A 20,046-nucleotide genomic window follows, 5' to 3' on the forward strand; every position below is an offset into this window, starting at 1 on the left:
TTCTAACGTGGATACTTGAGAGGTAAGGAATGAACGGCATGAAGGGCACATGGAGAGGTGGGGGGGGTGGGGGGGCGGCGGCTTTGAAGTATCTTCTCCGTATATGTCATTGTCAAGAGTGTTCATTCAGAACGGACTCGGGACCCCTAAGCAACACAAACAAACAACCGAAACAGTCCTCAGCACTGCCTTCGACTCAAATGAGGCAGAGCGGGAAAGAGCATTTTTGTCATTCTGCTGAAGACAGAACTGATGTGGCGTTCATCAAGTCTGTGACCTCTGTTTTCGGACACTGTCGGTTTGTTTTCCAGCAATTTTCCCAAAGTAATGGGATAAAAATGAACAACAATCACGTAAACAAAATGGTAATTTAGCTTTCAACAGGGCAACTGTTCAACATTGGTTTGCAATTTAACTGGCATGAAAGTCTGGACCAAGAAATTCCTTTGTAGATGCGGCGTAACTGTAGCTTGCGTGTCTTGCCTTGATGTGGTTTTGACATCCTCAATAATGAAAGCAAATGACTGAGCAAATGCTTCCTGGCTGGGAGATCAGGATCACTCATATAATTTGTAATGCTTGCTCACTGAACACAAAGACAGCAGCTCTATGAGCAATGCATGAGTAAGGAAATTAGAATCAAAAGACTTAAGCGATGGAATGGAAAGAAAAGTAAGTTTGAGACCACAGGTGTCAAAACTCAAGGCCCGCGGGCCAAATCCGGCCCGCCCATGCAATTGTATTCGGCCCGCGAGATAATATGCTATGTCTTTCCAGCTTTTTTTTCCACAAAATTAAAATGTTTGATATCTGGCTTCCTACAGCAAATTATTGGTTAAAATAAATGTGACGACAGGACTGTTTGTGCTGTTCTACTGAAGAAGGAAACAGGCAAGACAGAAAGACAGGAAATGGACAATAGAATGGTTATTTGACCTCATCTGGCCCTCAACTTGGACATAGCTGACATAGTTTTTAATTTCGGCCCCCTCTATTATTGAGTTTGACACCCCTGTTTTAGACTGATGTAGCTCATTCATTCATTCATTTAGTTTTACTTTGTTTTCTTGTTTTGTTTTATCAGCCAATTTCCTCAAAGGTGGTTTGATGTCTGACTAAAACTTGAACTTGAATCTAAATCACTGGACCTTTCACATTTCATCCAAAGGCTAGTCTGGTTCCAGACCTCAAAGTCTCCACAGTCTGTCCAGATTTCTGTTTTCCTTTGTTTTCCTCTCCTTGCACTTTAAATGTGTCAGGTTCTAGCCTGGACTACCATCAGAGCTTTGCAGTCAGGATCAGGAATGAAGACATTTGAGCAAGAGGTGGAGGAAAAAAAGGTTTGAATCTGTTTTGGCAAAACTTGACAAAGTTACAACCAACTTGCGTAATGATAATTATAGGCTTTTTTGGGCGAAAAGCTGCTTTTTGACTTGCTGAAGTAATTGCTTGGCACTTACTTGCTTGGAGTTTTAAAACCAAACTAACCAAAGCTGAGAATAGAGAGCAAGTCATTAGTTTTTTAGGTATGTGGGCCAACCTATTAGATTTTACTGGAGGAAAATTCTGTCTAAGCCTCTAATCAATCTGTGGTAAATTTCACAACAATCCAATAAAGATTATTTGAAGTTGTGTTGGTGTTACTGAAAGGAAAAGTCAAACCAAAATTGTTAGAATTTGTCAATGCTAGACCTCGGGCTTGGTATCATTGCAGTCTGAGGTTCTGAAAGCTTTCATCTTGTAAATAAATAAAACCAATAACAAAACATCCAATTGTTTTTGGAAAAATGTCAGTCTTCTTCCAATGAGGTTGACTTTGCCACAGTGCACATGGTGACCATGGAAACACCAGGTTAATAAATGCATTTATTAATGTATAATTTGATGTAACTGGGTGTGTGTATGTATATAATTCAAAAAGAAAACGCATTGCCAGGAGAACGCAGTAGACAGCTTATGAATGTATAGATGCATGTTATAATAACAGCAATCAAAGTCTTAAAAAGAAAATAAATCAGGTTATACAGCAGTCCTTTAGTCCCTTAATAACCCCCAATTATATCAATAAAAAATTCCACTATCAGTTTTGACAATACAAATTGAGACACCCAATCCAAACTTGATGCATGGCTGCACACGTACTATACAGTACATGTGTTTAAGGAAAGACCAGAGTTTCTTGATTTAAAGTCTGTGTCTGCACGAGCAACAAGCATGAAATCGGAGCACTAACCATGAAAACTACATTTTCCGTTCCACATCATACCGACAAAATATCCATGTGTTTCCATTGAACTTGTAATAAAAACTGGTGTTGCCAAAAGAGAGTGTATTAATTAACATTATCTTTAGCTAACTAAAAAAGTAATATCGGTCTCCGTGTTTTTGTAAATGTGACCACTATGCTTCGATGGAAAAGAGGTAATTCAATTTCCAACTGGGCCCCTGCTCCACTGAGGCGTACTGTGCTTGGACCGGATCCACCAGGATCCCCTGCTAGCATGTTAAGATCACAGACGAATGGGGGCTCTCACCCTGCATACATGTCTTCAATAATGAAATGTCTTCCCTGTACCTGTAGAAGATGACAATCTTAATTTCATTTCCATGTTTAAAAGGTGGTTGTGAAGGCTGGGCCCCTGGCCATGGACCCTGAGGTCCTGCCAATTTTTTTTACTGTGCTCTTACCCATTTAATATGGATACAACAAAAACATTCTTGTGTGCACATCTTTATAAGTCAATGGGGATACATGGGAGTATTGTGATTTTCATTATCCTTCAGTTCACTGCTGGGATTCAGCCATATCTTGTGAGTGAGGTAAGGAAATTACACTCCTGAGTGCGATTTAAGATAACTGGTTGTAGTGCTTCCAATAGGCCATTGTATAAAAACAAATTACAAGGATTTTGGCTATTATAAAACTTCAGACCAATAAAATAAGCTGTTGTGCTTCAGTTTGTCAGACGAAAATTCAATATGGCTAAAAAAAAGTAGACCCCTCGGGTGTTTTATTTGATAGGCAGTCCATGTGATTGCAATCTGGCCAACGTCCCAGGGAAATGCTCTTAGACCTGTTTAATATACTGTACATTGTCAGGTCAGAGGTTGCCTAAGTACCGTAGAGCAGAATTAGTGCCTTACAACTTTCTACCGACTAAACCCTCTACCGATTTGTATAACAATAGATTTAAACACTGAATATAGCCATTCAGATATTACGGTGGAACCTAACAGAGCAAACACAAGTGTCCTAAACAAGCCAAAAGTTTGGTGTATTAAGTGTTGATTGAAAAAAGCAGATTTATGATGTTATAATACTAAACAAAACCGTAACACATGCTGACTCACAATTCCCAACTAAGAAAAGAAAAGCTTTATACCAGGGCTCATATACTGACATATAAGTAGAAGGAAAAGTTGAGATATATTAAACTGCACTTGTGTCCCACTGTGAATATATATTTTTAAATTGGTTAAAAGGTTAAAAAGAAAAGATCAAAGTGTCATCATAAGTCAAAAAACTATAAAAACAAACAAACAAACCACAAATTACATCATTTACAATTATATAAGTTACCTCTATTATTAAGCACTCTTTTGAAGGACACTGCAAAAATATTGATACGCACAGTATTTAATATTTGCAGTTTAAAACAGTAAAACTGACCAAATATACTGCAGAGCCTTCGCTTACCTGTAACAGAGTTGCAAATGTTTTGACAGTGCTTGAGGTTAATGATGTTGGACTATCTTATTACTAGTGGCATGCAACCTCTGTACTGCCTGTCAGTGAATGCTCCCTTGCCTCCGGCTAAGGAGATATTACTTCAGGGAGAAGAATCCCATTCAGCGGGCAGGTAATACTGTCTGTGTCCTGAGAGACTGTTGTCTGCTATCTGGATTTGAACAGCGGTGCTTACAGCCCAGAGCGCACGAATGTAATATGATTTTACGGATGATGACAGAGGTATGTCTTCCCTGTAAGTGTGGCCTATTGTGTTAAAGATATAGTCTGTCTGTTTCACATTATACTGTGTGCCTCCCAAGGTTTACCCTCACGCAAAAAAGACAGCTCCAATAATCAGACCCACATTTCTGCTGCAGGGAGGGAACCGTCTGAACTGCGATGTATGAGGTCTTGTAGTGATCATACTGGCAATTTGCAGTGTATGGTTGCTCTGTGTTAGTCTCCAGGGCCACAAGCACATGCACTTCAATGCATAGCAAGCGTACATGGATAAATGTTCTGCAGTTGTCTCTCAGATTTATAGCACATAGTTAGCTATTTTGGGAAATGTGCCTATTTGACTTTTTTTCTACTGCAAAAATATAACAAGATTTATATATTTTTTGCATCTGCACTGAAGCCTCTGTATGTAGCTGGATTATAAATAGTAGAAAAAAATGTTTGCTTAGCTCTGTCCAAAGATAACACGAAGCCGCCTTACATTGTCATTGTACATAAATTGTGAAAGTGATGGTGTGTGGCAATCATTAATTTTCACGGTTATGTGGTGGCCTTTTGTTTAATGACTGTGAACTGTTTTTTCTTAGCTTTAAAGGGATCCGTTTTCTAAGGCATGACAGTGTGAATGAGTACTACTCTAATTCACATTAAATACATTCGTAGCCATTCTTAACAATCTTAACCAACCTATAATGGTATGTTCTGAAAGGAACACAATGCATTTATACACATATAAGAGGACAAACAAGTGTCTAGTTACTGTCTCTAATTGTGATTAGTGGCAAAGATGTTGTCCATCTTTTATTTTATCTGGTGGCTCTGCGTGGAGCAGAGACAACAAGGTCTTGAGTTTTCAAAGAGATCCTCCTCAGATCAAATATCGGCAGATTTCCTGGGGATCAGTCGTAGATGAGCTGCAGTAGTGATTGAATCACGGCGAATACTTACACAAACAGCACAAAGATCTCCTTAACATGTAACAGGTGGCGTGGTCAACACAAAAAGATTTCCTCAATCAGTATTGTGGAAAATGCACTGTACATATACGTACATGTATGTGCAATGAGGCAGTTAAACCAAAGGCATGTACCCTAGGAGGAGGAAAATGAGCTGCACAGGGCTGCCAAACCACCATTTAATACCATTTTATCAGTCATAAAAACATTCTATAACAATGTTCGCAATGAGATATGAATGCGAGTATGAGACGCTTCAAAGTGGTATCTCTATTTAAAAATGAGATACAACAGACATTTTTCTAGGGAGTGCAGCCCTGACATGATCCAGATGTAGGCAAAGGGCAATTATTTTAAGAAAAGTCCTCCTAAACACGGACAATTGAGCAACGCTCAGATTAGATGATGGCAGCCGGCTATCATTCAGGTATGTTATGATTAGCCATTGCATTTCGCCTTCGTACAGTTTCACTTTCTACTGCTGCGATAACATAAATCACCTGCGATCACCTGTCATATCAAGTATTCACTTCAGTGGCACCAATGATGATGATGCTTAACACTCCTCTTTCACATAAACACACTCGTAAAAAGAATTGCGGCAGCATGTCGTTCTTTCTCTGCGATAAAAGTAAACAGCATTAAAAGTGTGGCCCGACACTACCTTCAGGGTGGTCTCTTCCGGCTGTGTGCCTGTCAATCCACGATCAGGATGAATGCAAAACACATGCAGTGGTTATGTGTCATCACTGGCATGCCTCATCTGTCGAGAAAAGCAGAAGCCAGGTTTAGCACTTTCCATGAGAGATTGATTTTTTTTTCTTTCACTAGGAAAATTAAATGGCTGTCAGCACAGTTTGGGTTCCACAACAAGCAGCTTTCTCAAGAACTCAGACCTGCCAGCCTGCCAGAGGCAATGTTATGCTGGCAAGGTTTGTGGTAAGCGAGCTAATAGCTAGGATGCTAAAAACCTACATCAGAAAAATGTGTTGTTTCTGTGGAGCTGCTAGAACTGGACAAGTGTTCACCTCAAGACGGACTGACCCAAACCAGCTTTGAGTATCATCATCATCATCATCATCACTACCACCTGACAACAGACGTATTGCCAGAGACGTCACAGAATATCATGTACGGTACTTGTTTCAAAGGTCCAGAGTGCATGGATTAGTGACACCTAATGGCGAAAATGCAGATTGTATCAAACAGACGACTCCTTTGCTCACCCCACCCTTTAACAAGGACATCAGAGAGCTACAGTGGCCTTTGTATAGCAGAAGTTATTTAGTTTTTCTTTGTTTGCATAATAAGCTTCTGCTTCAAAAGACCACGCACATGCTCTGGCTGGTTTGTCGGTTCAGGCTGGATGGCAGCAAAAGATGGCAGCCACTGTAAAGTATGGTGCTTGTCATATAAAAGGCTAAGTCTACCAACACCAAACACATTTTATTTAAGAGCGAATATACACTTACCCAAATGTGCTTATGGGTACTATATTCTATTTCTGATTACAAAACGTTCACATAGTTTATCTAGGAAAACCAACGCTGGATATGTCTTGCTTTTTAATGCACATCACTGAATATCTTAAAAGGTGTTTGTTACATTTCCGACATTAACAGTTAGCCCAAAGTACTAAAAGACCTAAACTATTTTCACTGTTGGCTGTGGAGAACATTTTATGGCCGCTCTCATGAAATACTGTTTATCGCTGATAGCGATAGATTCTGCTGATTATGCCTGCTAAAGAAAATACAGGTACAAGGTCTCACAACAGCTGCAGGGTCAAAAACATGAAAGAGCACACGATGCAGTGATCAAATGTAGGGCACATGAGGGACCACAGTCTTTGATGCTTTTGTGGTTATTTTTCTCCCAATATGAGCAAATGGGGAGACTCTTACAGCAGGGTGTTTATCAGATATAAAGAGACGTAAATCAGCTGAGAGCATTCTGTGTTTGTTCTTCGTGGTGCTCACTGAGTTTCCGTGTTTCTTTGCTGTTAACTGGTCTCTTTAATCCTTTTTTCTTTTCACCATCACAGCCCCATGAAGGTCCCCTGTGAGCTCCCGATGCTCGGGCTGATAATGCTTACCACAACAAAGAGAAAACATAACACATTTGTAAATGGGCTGCTGCCAGTTGGACGCGTTTTTGTAAAACAACAGTATTTTAACAGGGGAAAGGAAGTCTGCTCCACTGAATCTCAGCAGCCAACAGTGTAGGTTGAGGGTGAAATGTCTGATCTAATCACATGAAATTAGATTATAATTGTTTTAGTTTAACAGTTGACACCTTCCTCTTAGTCCATGAAAGTCTTCTGAGTGTATTTACAGATATTACAGTGTTGATTGAGATCCTAAAGATTTCATTTCTATTGCTGTGATTCAGTGTGATTCTCATGAGTTGTAGGGGATTTATTAATGAAAACATTGGCTTGTTTCTTTTCCAAGTGTCTCCCTTGGACTTATTGTTTGACTTGTCTTTCCTTTGTGGGAATTAATGTATTACTTCTGTCAGCCAGATGTTTAACACTGAGCCTTTTTCTAAGAGCAGATAAATTCAGCTACTACAAAAATTAAAAAAGTCAGAAAATGTATTGATCCAAAAAAAGATTTGGTCTGTAGAACCAGCTCCAATACTCCAACACAAACAAGAAATGTATAGCATATCTTTAAATAGCCATATTTATTTAAACAATCTGGAGCACAGTTTGGAAACTTGTGTTCAAGAAATACTGCACCCAAATCTCAGCTAAAATGCCAGAGAAAATAGGAGTTGTAGTTCATTCTTCAACCATATGTTAACTATATATTCAATCCATCAAGGTCAAGGTAAAATAGCTTTAAAATATTTGAAATTGCCCATTAAATTTGCCTGACAGCAGTTTTTAAGTTAACTTTTTCAAAGCCAATTCAAAAATTGACAGCTAGGCATCTGAAGCGTCATCGCAAGGAAATTGAAAGCTATGCTAACTGGCTAACCTGTTCACACAACATGGAGTTGTGTGAACAGGTCTATATATAGATATATAGGTTTATATATAGATATATTTATCTATATATATATATATATATATATATATATATATATATATATATATATATATATATACATATATAACAAAGGCATATAAAGGCTTATAATGAGTTGTATGACAGGCTGGACAGTAAGGAAGGAAATTACTGTCAGTGAGCAGCATTATGGTTTTATGCCAAGAAAGAATACCACAGATGCAGTATTTGCTTTGAGAGAGCCGATGTAGAGTGCTGAAGGATAGAGAAGACCAGAAGGAGTTGCACTATGTCTTTGTGGATTTAGGAAAAGCTCATGAGCAGGTGCCAAGGGAGGAACTGTGGTATTATACTGTATAAGGACATGGGGGTGGCAGAGAATTATGTGAAGGTGGTGCAGGACATGTATGAGGAGAGTGAGACAGTGGTGAGGTGTACAGTTGGAGTGATGGATGGGTTCAAGGTGACGTTGGGATTACATCAGGGTTAAGCTCTGAACCCCTTCTTGTTTGCAATCGTGATGGACAGGTTGACAGATAAGGCTAGACAGGAGTCCTCGTGGACTATGTTGTTTGCAGATGATGGAATAATCTGTAGTGGAAGAGAGCCTGGAGAGGTGGAGGGATTCACTTAAGAGAAGAAGAATGAAGGTGAACACAACAGTGAAGATGCAAGGAGTAGAGGTAGCAAAAGTGGATGAGTTTAAAGTGGGTGGAGTGGGTGGAGGCGTCTGGGTTCATGTGTGACAAAAGGATAGCAGCAAAAGTGAAAGGGAAGGTCTACAAGATGGTAGGGAGACCTTCTATGATGTATGGCTTGGAGACAGTGGCACTGTCTAAAAGACAGGAGGAGATGGAGGACTGCAGAACTGAAGATGACCAGGATGGACAGGATCAGAAATTAGCATATTAGAGGCTCAGGTTGCACGGTTTGGAAATAAAGTTAAAGAGGCAAGGTTGAGATGGTTTGGTCATGTGCAGAGGAGGAATAGTGATTATATTGGACAAAGGATGTTGAAGATGGGGCAGCAAGGCAGGAGGAAAAGAGGTATACAACAGAGAAGGTCCATAAATGTTTGAAGGAGGAAATTAGGACAGGTGCTGTAACAGAAGAGGACACAAGGGATCAGGCAAGATGAAGGCAGATGATGATGTTTGTTTAAGACACGGTGACAGGAAAAGCTTCTGCAAAATGAACGATGCCAAAGCCAGTTTCAAGCCGTCAGAGTTCACTCTGTCTACAGGGATTGAGCAATATAATGCAGAACTTGACAGACTGAGCCTTACAATGCCCCTGGGTGCTTTTCATAAGTATGGAAACAGCTAGAGCGGACATTATTTGACACCTACAGAAACCTGACACCTTCAGCTTTCTGATAAAGTTTCACTCATCCTACGCCAGAGAATGTTTAGACATTGCAATAAAATCATGTAAACAAGATATTAAAGTAAATTAGCGTTAGTTAGTTAGTTAGTTAGTTAGTGTTCCTGATATGAAGTGATCACTACACAAGCAGAATCTGTGGATTCCCATAGCTCCCTTGCCTCTCAGGAACTTTGGTGGTCCAGTAAAATGCTCCATGATCCAGCATGATCCAGTAAAATGCTTGGGGACAAACATTTTGTGCTGGCATCCTGAGACACAACAGCTGTCCACCATCTTCACTTTTTATGAATGCAGCTGGCTAAGAGTTGCCTGAGATATTGCCTGGCAAACAGTGCTGTGCAGAAGTCTTCGAGCACCACCAGTTTTGTTGTTTTAATTTCTTTCAAATCCTGTGATCTTTGGCATTTGAATTGGAATGGCGTGACAGAAACGTCTTGGTCTTATATATTCAATGAGTTTAACTAACAACACGTGTATGTGATGCTCAAGCATGTCTTGACTTAACCTGGTGGAGTAGACTTTTTTCACAGAGGATATTTCCCAACATGAAATAGTAGGGCAAACACAGGTTTTACCAGTAACATTAATTAGGGTTCCACTCCAGTTTTATGAGAGGCAGGGTTGTGCTATGGTTCAAGTGTAAGGGTAGGTCACACTAAATTCTCGACACTTTAACCTACAGAAGCAAACGTTTGGAAAAAAAAGAAGAAGAAGATGCATGTATTCTGTATTTTCTGGATGTCTTTCAAGCAAGTGACTGAGAAATAATTATATTGTATTCATAGCATTGCTGAGCACACCAATGTATATGCTCCTGGTGACCTGGTTACATTAGCTTTGGAATTGAACAGCGTGATTTCCTTCCCAAATGGCACTGTTTTGGGTGTTGCATGAGCGATTGCGTGACATCAGTTACCTGAGCTCTATAAAAAAAAGTTGTTGGTTGATTAGCTCCCTCGTGGATTTGCTACAGATGTCACGAGGCACAATGACTCATAATGGGCCTGTAAATGTATCCCTGTGCCAACCGATTAAAGAGAATTATGGGACAAGTGGGCATATTCATTGTGTAGGGCACTTTGAACTGTACTTGTTGCCACAATGGACATGACAAGGTTCCGCCAAGCTGTCAGCAAATGCCAGTCCTAAAATCTGAAAAATGGTACTTGTTAACTTGAAACTTGACCACAAAGCATACAGTTGGTCAGTACTTTGAGATGTCACTATTTAGTGTAAATGGAAAGCATTAAACATAACCAACAAGCAGCTCTGGGAAAAAAGTTGTTTGTCCTTTTTCAAGTTCTCAGTGCTGGAATTTTACTGGAGAGTTTGCCTTGTGTTTGACTGCCCAGTCCTTAAAGGCGTACATGCGAGTGAATGGGAGATGGAAGGACTTCAGGTTTGCTTCTTTTCAGCGTCCACTCTTTTGTTGCATCATGTCTCTTTGTGCGATGAATGTCTCCTAATTAAGCCTGATGCATAAGGACTGGAGGAACACTTGACTGATTGCCGTTGACTGTACGACTTCTCCCCACCAGGGCAAGGCACACACACACACACACACACACACAGGGGGAAACGGAGAGAGAACATAGGGTTTTTACGTTCTCATTCAGGGGATAAGATGTATTGGACATGGTGTTAAAAATACAACAAAAAAGACGGCAGTAAAAACAAGAAAAAAAAGCAGGTCTCAAGTTGTTTCCATGAATGACCCCCAACCGGGAAAGGAAGAGGAAGAGGGACAAAGATCATGTTCCCCATGGCGGGTTAGAGAAGTTTCTTTGGTTTGAAAACACATTGCTCTGAAGGAAAAATCATTTACTGATAAAGTATTTTCATTTCAGTTGCAAACAGGAGATTATTTATTCTTTCCTATAGTATAACTGTCACTTTACATTTGTGCAACATAATCATATAAGGGTTTATAGACTGGTATCTTAATGATTGAGAGGTGTGGCAACAAAGGAAACATACTGTGCTGTAAAAGTTCTGAAAATCTTGGGTTTTGCTTTGGAGATAACTTCCACTTGAATGAGCTTTATTATTTAATCCTCAAGGTCTTGATGACTTTGCTGCTGCAGGGACAAGACAGCTCTACTGAAGCAGCAGTCTGCTTCCCTTGACAATCACTACTGCCCCCTGCTGGGCTAAACCTTGCAAACAACATTATTGAACTATCAGCATATCATTCTTTTTCGGAAATGCAGTGTACCTGGATTCAAACGGTCACTATATCGTTCATCTCAAATCAGAGGACCCACTCCTGTCAACCTTAAGTGTGGGCTTTGCTAAATAGTTTGGTCATATACATCTACAGTACCTTTTTAAACCCCTTGCAATGTTATAGCCAAACTAGTAGTATCACTGGGGGCTCAAAAACACTCAACCCCTCCGCTTGGCCTACAATTTTATCATGTGCCAGATGACCTTGGGAAAGAAGAGCCTGCATAGGTGTATTTAAATAAATACCCAACTTGTCTGTAACATGTTATAAAGCATTGTAAGGGGCATGGCAAGGTATAACTGCGGCAACCAGCACATGAAATAATGGAATTGTTGAAGGAGAGACATTACCACACCTACACCGCACATATTTGTGGACATACTTGAATTTATAGTGGTATCTCTATTTAGAAAACATTTAAACCATTGGATTGGATTTCAGAAACACTCACTAATCATGTTAATGTCAGTGGAGATTATGCTATAAACTGCAAATGCTTCATTGGTTTTATTTGACAGTTAAAATAAACACAAAGGCATACTTTTGCAGATACAGATGACAGATTATGTGTAATTGACACAATAAAAACTGGGCAATAACCCGTTTTTGGTGGATGACGATCACCAAATGATTTTGTTATGGAAATGGCCCTGATGAGACATGGATTTGCAATGTCAACAATTCAGTTTGTATGTAGGTCAATGGACAGAAATAACCCTGACATGAAGGGACAACATTTTTTGAAGAAGCGAGGTTGATCGACCAAGAACTGGTTCGTTAAGGTGTTCACTCACTGGCACAATAGCAGCATATCTCATGAATAAAATAATTTACATTTTGAAAAAATTGTCAAAACATTCCTTCGTCACAGATGTCAAAGATTAGGATAGAGAGAGCAAATGAGACTTAATATTTACCATTGATTTGAGTTGTTTTTACAGCATCTTGTGCTGCCTCCATGTGGTCAAAATTGCCAGCAATACTTTCAGAGTCAAATTAACCAAACAGGACGACCAGTTTTCCAAATAATTCCAATTTTGTTCAGTGGACTTCCTTCAATGCAACATTGTTGTAATTACTTTTTGTGTGTGTGACATCATGTGAAGCACTTGGTACTGCAATTTTCCACAAACAGGACTGATTTGATGAGACTTGAATTGGCAGCTCTGTAAACATAAATGGTCACTGCATATGTCACATGACATGACCACCGGAGGATGCTCTTTTAGTAGAGAGGACTGCAGCTGGCTGGAAACCATCTGGTCCATGTGAGAATCCTGCTGCAGGCATCATAGCAACATGCACAAGGAGGAAGTTAAAAGCAGGGGCAGCTACAGTGGGAAACTCATCTGGACAATACTACAATATCAGCATGAGAAATCCCTGCATCACATTAAAAACATCCCTGTGAGCTTATATTAATCACAGTTTATATTTCTGGTTGTTCTTCCTACAGGTGAAAAATGATTCTTTAATCCACAGCAGATGGAGCAGAGAACTCCTGATCAGTGACAGTGACCCTGGTGAAAACTAATTAGCCGTCTCTTTGTACTATTTTAGATCTTACTCGCTCTCTGCTTTAATTGACTTCCTTGTTTTTAGTCTTCGAGTTTGAACCTCTAAAGGGTCAGAAAAACACAGCTCAGCCAAAGGAGACTGGACCGGACCTCGGGAGGTGCAGCGCCAGTTCCAAACTAAAACAAAAACTCCATCCCAGCAGGAAGGAAAACGCAGAGAATGAATACAAAAATGTTTTCAAACATCTGAAGAGGTTGGTGTTTTATTGAGCATGTGTGTGTACTTATACAGGCAGGCTGTGTGTGTGTGTGTATGTGTATGTGTGACAAGGAGAATACAGAGGCTGCCACTCTCTGGGGGCCAAGTTGAGAGAAAGTGGGAATAAGAGCCTATTTAAAGAGCAGTGAATTCATTGGAGAAGCTAGTGCCATTTAGCACGTACGCCCAAACAGTGAGTGATTGAGGTGAGAAACGGAAGATAAGGGGCTCACTGACACCTGTACGGATAAAGAATCACGTCACTTGCGGGAAAACTTTACCCACCATGAAAAGAAACTCTGAATGTCACTCTGGACGATGTGGTTCACTCCCTGGCCGATTAAAGCTGTGTCCTGATTTCTAGTTGTCTGCTTCAGTGAAACGTCTTTCTTCTTTTTAAATGCGAGGGCCTTAAACTAAAACCCATTCCTTAAAAATAGGCTAATTGTGTTCAGTTGACTTCCTTGGACGCAAAAGCCCTTACAAGTTAATCACCCAGGAAAGCCTCTTAGTGACAGCTATGCCTTAATTGCATACCAGACATTGCCCATCAATTTCATTGAAGCGAAGCCTCACATTCCACCTGCAAGGGAATGAGATATTCTGACAAAAACCTTTTGGTTCTCACTATTAAAAATCTTCTCCTAAGGAAACATACTGTACAACAGAAAGAGATATTAAACAGCTATGGTATATCGATGAGATTGTTTAATTGGTGGTTTTAAATATAGTTCCTGCCCTAAATAGAACTACTCTGATCTCACATTATTCTGGCCCTCTTGCAGGTCTTTTTGTACTCCGATCACCGGGGGCTCTTCAGTCTACACCAAAACATTAAAGGCCAAACAAACTGACCAGTGTGACAATAAAAGAGGAATGCAGCAGGGTGGTTTGGATTTGTTTTGTGTTATGAGACTGTGCCCACTCATCTTCCCTCCAGCCTCAGCTCATCTGCTCATTCCACGCTGCGTTTCAGCAGTTTATCCAGGGAGGCAGGGGTGAAAATGCTAACCTTTTCCACACAGCAATAACTTCCCACCATGACATCGAACCAACATTTCTTCAGTGTCCCTCAGTGCTTGCTGTGAAAATGTCAGACGAGCTCTTTTCATCTCGGGGAAATCCTATCTGATTTACTCTCCCCCTGTTTTCCTCAGCTGAGGCGGTCAGTTTGTACAGAGCCATGTTTCATTGAATATCAAAGCCTGTGAGGTGGTGGCCAGACACTTTAAATGCTATTTTTCGGGCTCCTCTAAAAGAATGTGACAGCAAAGTGTCCTTGACGAAGGAACCCAATCACTGAGACTATGTCTCCTTTGTGGAAGCAGGCAGGCAGTGGTAATTTCTATCTCCACTTTGATCTGTAGACAAGCCCATTTGCATCTCAGTGTGTAGCACATTTGGTTTTCACACTTAAGACGGCCATGATGGTGAAGTGCACAACATGTATTTACAATGCCCCATCCACAATTTAGTCAGTCCCAGATGTGTTTTAAATTCACCAATACACAGGGAATGAATTACTCTTGAGTGAAGTTGGTTTTAGGGTATTTAAAAAAAAAATGCATTTTTTACATCCATGTTTACCTGTTTGAAGTTTTCTTTGCCACTGCCTTGTCGGTGTTTTCACACGTTCTTGTGCAGGTGTACCTCCTGAAAAAGTGCAAAAAAAACAGGAACAACAACAATGTTACTGTCATATTAGGTGTCACTTTTAAGTTGTTCTATAAATGTTCCGAACTGTTGATGGAACTTAATCTTTACTTAGGCAACAACATCAGGGATATAACAAAGCATAACTAATCCGGACTTAAAGTGTCTACATTGTGTACAAAAATAATACAAAAACATACTTGATGTGGAAAACTTTGTTGAGTTGAGTCTTTTGGTATATAAACACAAGTTTCTGTTTCAGTGCATTGGTGGCTTCAAACATACTGAATACATTTCCTCTATTATTAAACATTTTTCAAAGCCACTTTTTGAACATCGTGTATTGTTTACATGCACGTTTGAACAGCTTCTTCTGCATCATTACTCATGTTTGTTGCACGTCAACACCAACGGTCAACGTTTTGCAGGTGTGTGTCACATTGTTCAAGCTGCTTGTGTATTTGCACTCATGTATATGTATCCTCTTGCACAGGCATGACAAACAAAACATTTCTTCTGTAAAAAAAAAAAACTTTACTCCATAGCACAAAGGGTCAAAATCTCCACAGGATGCCTTTTATTATCAGGTCTAATTTCTATCATCAATTTGTAATTTATTGTGTTATTTTGACCCCCTTTTAATAGAAGGAAATCATTTGTAAACTAGAGAATGTGACATTCTCATCGAAGGTTATGTTTCACATAACTAATTGTATGTATTAATTTATTTTGAAAATTGAGACCTACAACAAAACGGAAAATAGTTGTAAGGTAGCAAACTTATGAAGATGAAGATCCTCCCATTATGTCTATTGTGTGTTTCTCTAGTTTTATTATTTTCCTGTTCTCCAAATGTTTTTCCAGCCTACCTTGTCTTTTTTTTATGCCCCCTTCATTCAAACTGATAAACCCTTGAGGTAAATACTGAAAACCAGCAAACAAAACCATGACAGGCAGACAATGGCATAGTGTTTTCATGACAACACTATCAAAAATCAAGCTCTTTATCTTCTGCAAGCCTCTTTATCAGAACATGAAGAATCTAGTCTACCTGTATTGTTTGCCTTGTGCAACAAAAGTTTGCTATGTCCCTGCACTGCTCCTTTAGATAATACCTCTCCTATTTCCATCTGATGATCCAAGAATGAATACAGATACAAACAGTGATGCTGTATTTGTTATGAATTTACGGCATCTAAACAAAGCAAAAGAGGAAGAAAACATCTCCTAGTAATCTCTAGGATCGAAGGATACTGTACATCCTGCACTCTGTTGTGTTGACTCCATTTATTTTCATCTGCCGACACATTGTTTGGAGACAAGCACATGGAAAAGTATCCATCTTTCATGGAGCTGCTTTAGCTTTATCAAGATGTAATTCTTGCTTTTGTTGGAAGTCCTCGCTTGTCTTATACGGGCTAGCTAAGATGTCTTTTAAGCATTTCTTGGCGTAGCCTCATACTCCATGGAGGCAAAAGTTAATGTATTTATCTGGATCTATTTCATGTTCATATATAACAAACACATTTCACTAACAAACATGGTTGCGCTAGATATTGGTTTGTGTCCATTTATAACTCACTTTCTGTTGACTGTATTGAGACTATTGAGGTTTTCTCCACCATTGATGTCAGAGGGAACTCTTCGCCGAGGGGGCCGCTGTTTGTATTCTCGCGAGACTATGAGACAGGAAGCGACGAAGGGGAAGGTCAAAAAGTAAACATGGCGCTTCGCAGTGTGTTGAGGTCGGTTTGGACCTCGTTTACGGGATTAAAATGTGGGACTACAGCCTCAACACTGGGCTCCTTTCAACCCATACATGTTCCTCAGCTGTCCGCTCTGACTATCCAGAGCAGGGGTATTCGCCACGGTAAGTCTTTTCTGCAAATGTAACGGTTTTAGCATATCCGGGTATTAGCTATAATGCTAACATGAGGATAGTGACAGGCAGCAGGCATCCGAGTGCAGATAAGTCTGCTGCTGCTGACACAATCTCCGGGGAGAACTGTCTCCTCTTAGATTTATCTCAAATGCAATCTAGAAAACTAGAGATGAATTTCAGTCGTGTAAATACAGTCCTACATCCTGTATTTAATGTGCTGTGAACGCAAGAGTAGGTGATGCCTCACACGTTATATTTAGGATTAATTTGGACAATATTATAGTGATTTTACACAGAAGAAATTTTCTTGTGATCGCATTCAAATTGAGCAGTAAAATAATATAAAAGAAGAATATTCACAGATAATATTACCCTTATTTCGATCCATCCATCAGGCAAAAGCTTGATAATGACCCATTAATTTGAATCAGATGTTTTGTACCAAGGCAACATTTACAACATGCAGGGCATGGAGTCCCACATGTTTTACAATTAAATACATTTGCTTAAAAAGTGCAGTGTCACAGATTTATATTAATACTGATGACGTTTTATTGGAATCATTTGAGAAATGACAAAATTATGAAAGAAACAGTAGTAGCTTGACAGCATAACAATGATGGTGCTCTGAAGTGTAATAAATTACTCCTGGTAGTGGTGTATCAGAGTCTGATTGCAGTAGGTATGAAGGATGTTCAACAGTCTGCTGCTGAAGTAGCCATTTAAAGTTTCCAGTGTTGTGTTGAGGTTGAGAGATGTTGTCAATGATGGATTATAGTTTCACCAGCATCCTCCTCTTATCTAATGACATCATGAAGTCATGAGGGCAGTTTAGGATGAAGCTGGCTTTAGTCTTTTCCTGTCACACTCTGTGAATCCACCCCTCCAGCAGACCATGGCATATAACACTGTTAACTTTACCAATGTCATAGAAAGTCCTTCATACACTTTGGCCCTGCTTGTACAAGACATCTGTACAAAATATATCTTCCTTATCGAAGATACTAATAAAATACAAATTGTTGCCTCAATGAGTTGATGTTTACTGTTCATTGACACATGTTATCTTGTTAAATATAGGAAGAGCTGGAGATTTAAGTAAAATTATATATTATTTGCTGTCAAATTCATTGTTTCATTACTTGCAACTGACATTTTCAAAACTGTCTTTTATAGATAAGGAAGGTGGTTTAAAAATGGTGCTGCAAGATTTGTTTGTGATTAATTTTTATTATTTTACTCTGTGATTTTTTGACAGTGGTCGAGAAGCAAGAGAATAAAATAACAATGGTGAGTAAAAGGAGGCTGGGAGATGAAAATGACAATTACACTTGAATGTTTGATTTTCTGTTGCATTTTGGTTGCGTTTGTCTTATACCCCAAGTGTACCCACACAAAATACTTAAAGGTAATGAGGCCTGTACCTGTTTAACAAGCAGTAGATAATATAACAATGGACTCGGGAATAAACAAGTAAAGCTTTTATGATAGTGAGTCATGGTACTCTGACTACATAAAGCTGAGAGAAGTCACCATGCTTACTGTTGTAACACCTTTTGTCAGATTGAGGGACAAATCGTGGATGTTCCGTCAGGACCACAACCCCCAAACCCCACAGCCAAGTGTCCTATCTACAGGTGGAACCTACAGCACAAATACAACTACATGGTAAATGCATACAAAGGCATGCAAACTCTGAATAATCATCGAATTATTGAGAAAATGTTACCGTCTGTTAAAAGAGCGTGATTTTGCTTTATTGACTGTCCTAGGATGTCTTGCTGCTCCGTCAGTTCATCAGGTCAGATGGAGGAATGTTGCCCAGGAGAATCACTGGCCTCTGCCCAGAGGAGCATCGCAAGATAACCATCTGTGTGCAGATGGCTCACAGAGCCGGTGTGTGTTCCCGCATTTTTTTTCTTTCTTTTTTTCTCCGTTCCGAATAGTTTCAGATACATTTCTTTGCACTCTGATCTCACAAAGTACAGTATACCAGGGTTCCATTGCAGGGTTGAGGCAAATTCAGAAAGATTTTGGTGTTGGAGACAAACAAACACATGAAATTATTCAATCTGACACTGCTAATGACAGTACATGAATTCAGGTTGAGGCATTAATTATTGAAGCTTAATATCTGCTTATCATTATAGTTATAGTTCACACTGGTTTGTAACACATCACCACCTTTTTTCATGGCACTTTCCTGTAGTTCTTAATATGTAACGTAAATCTAATCAAGCTGAACTTTAACTTGCCTGATTTTCCTCTGTGTTCAAGGTCTGTTCCCTGACCACAGACCCAAACTTCCAGAAGGCCATGTCCCAACGAGGCCGAAGCCACAGCTTAACAGGTGGTGTAGGCATTTGTGACTGTATGTTTTCAACCATCATCTACTAATGCTCAGTATGTATTGTGTGTCCACTGTAGTTAAAATGAAAAAGGTGTTTTACACCTCTCTTCTTTTCTTACAGATATTTGACTCGCTGGTCCGTCAAAACGGTGAAACCCATCTACAAAACAGGACTGAAATGGTGTAAGAAGCGTATGCCTGTTGGCCACCCAGCACTCAAGGACAATGTGCGTTATGGTGCCAGGCCTCTTTACATGAAACACTGAAGGACTGAAAGCCTGAAGAATAAGTGCAGCAACTGTAAATGGCCCACGACGCAAGGACGAAGTGGACTTTCACATCTTTTCATTAGCTCTGCAGTTTCCTGTGACTTTTGAGTGACTAAAGCCTTCACCCATCTGTCATTCTACCTTTTGTTTATTACGCTGAGTCACACTTTGAATGAATCACGCTTGATACCACCCAGAGCCATCTATTTTGTCTCTGTGGCTTTTTCCAACAAGCCCTTGAAGTGAACTCGCTGACAACCGTGTGAGCAACAACTGGGTTAGTGTAACACTTTCAAAGTAGGTGGTATGTTGACTCTGTAAACTCAAGGCAACACAGATGTACAAATAAAATGTCTGTTTATTCTGCCTCCCAACATTTGTTTACTGTATAGGAATGAGAACTAAATGGCTGCACATTATTTAGTCTAGGCATTGATACACACATCATGGGGATATGCAAAGTTAAGTAATGCCATTAGATCAGTTTTTGCTGCTTTCACTTTCATGACTAATGGACACAAACCAAAACTTAAATCCTATGCATTTGTAATCAGTTTTACTTT

General features: G+C 39.7%; 1 protein-coding gene and 1 long non-coding RNA gene across 2 annotated transcripts; one reads left to right on the top strand and one right to left on the bottom strand.

Annotated features, from left to right (window-relative positions):
• Positions 1 to 5,599: 5,599 nt before the first annotated feature.
• LOC122783993 lies at positions 5,600 to 16,620 on the bottom strand. Its single transcript, XR_006362124.1, has 3 exons — positions 16,565 to 16,620; positions 14,917 to 14,982; positions 5,600 to 5,689 (listed from the first exon to the last, which is right to left on the bottom strand). It is a non-coding gene; the product is annotated as an uncharacterized LOC122783993 (long non-coding RNA).
• Positions 16,621 to 16,682: 62 nt separating this feature from the next.
• On the top strand, positions 16,683 to 19,857 carry mrps18a (mitochondrial ribosomal protein S18A). The gene is made up of 6 exons (XM_044049899.1): positions 16,683 to 16,852; positions 18,123 to 18,154; positions 18,428 to 18,532; positions 18,637 to 18,760; positions 19,142 to 19,214; positions 19,336 to 19,857. Exons 1-6 carry the CDS (start codon positions 16,705 to 16,707, stop codon positions 19,478 to 19,480), a joined length of 627 nt encoding a protein of 208 aa, XP_043905834.1. The 5' UTR covers positions 16,683 to 16,704; the 3' UTR covers positions 19,481 to 19,857.
• Positions 19,858 to 20,046: the final 189 nt, after the last annotated feature.

This window comes from Solea senegalensis, linkage group LG17 (assembly GCF_019176455.1).
Source record: "Solea senegalensis isolate Sse05_10M linkage group LG17, IFAPA_SoseM_1, whole genome shotgun sequence".
Lineage (NCBI taxonomy): Eukaryota > Metazoa > Chordata > Actinopteri > Pleuronectiformes > Soleidae > Solea > Solea senegalensis.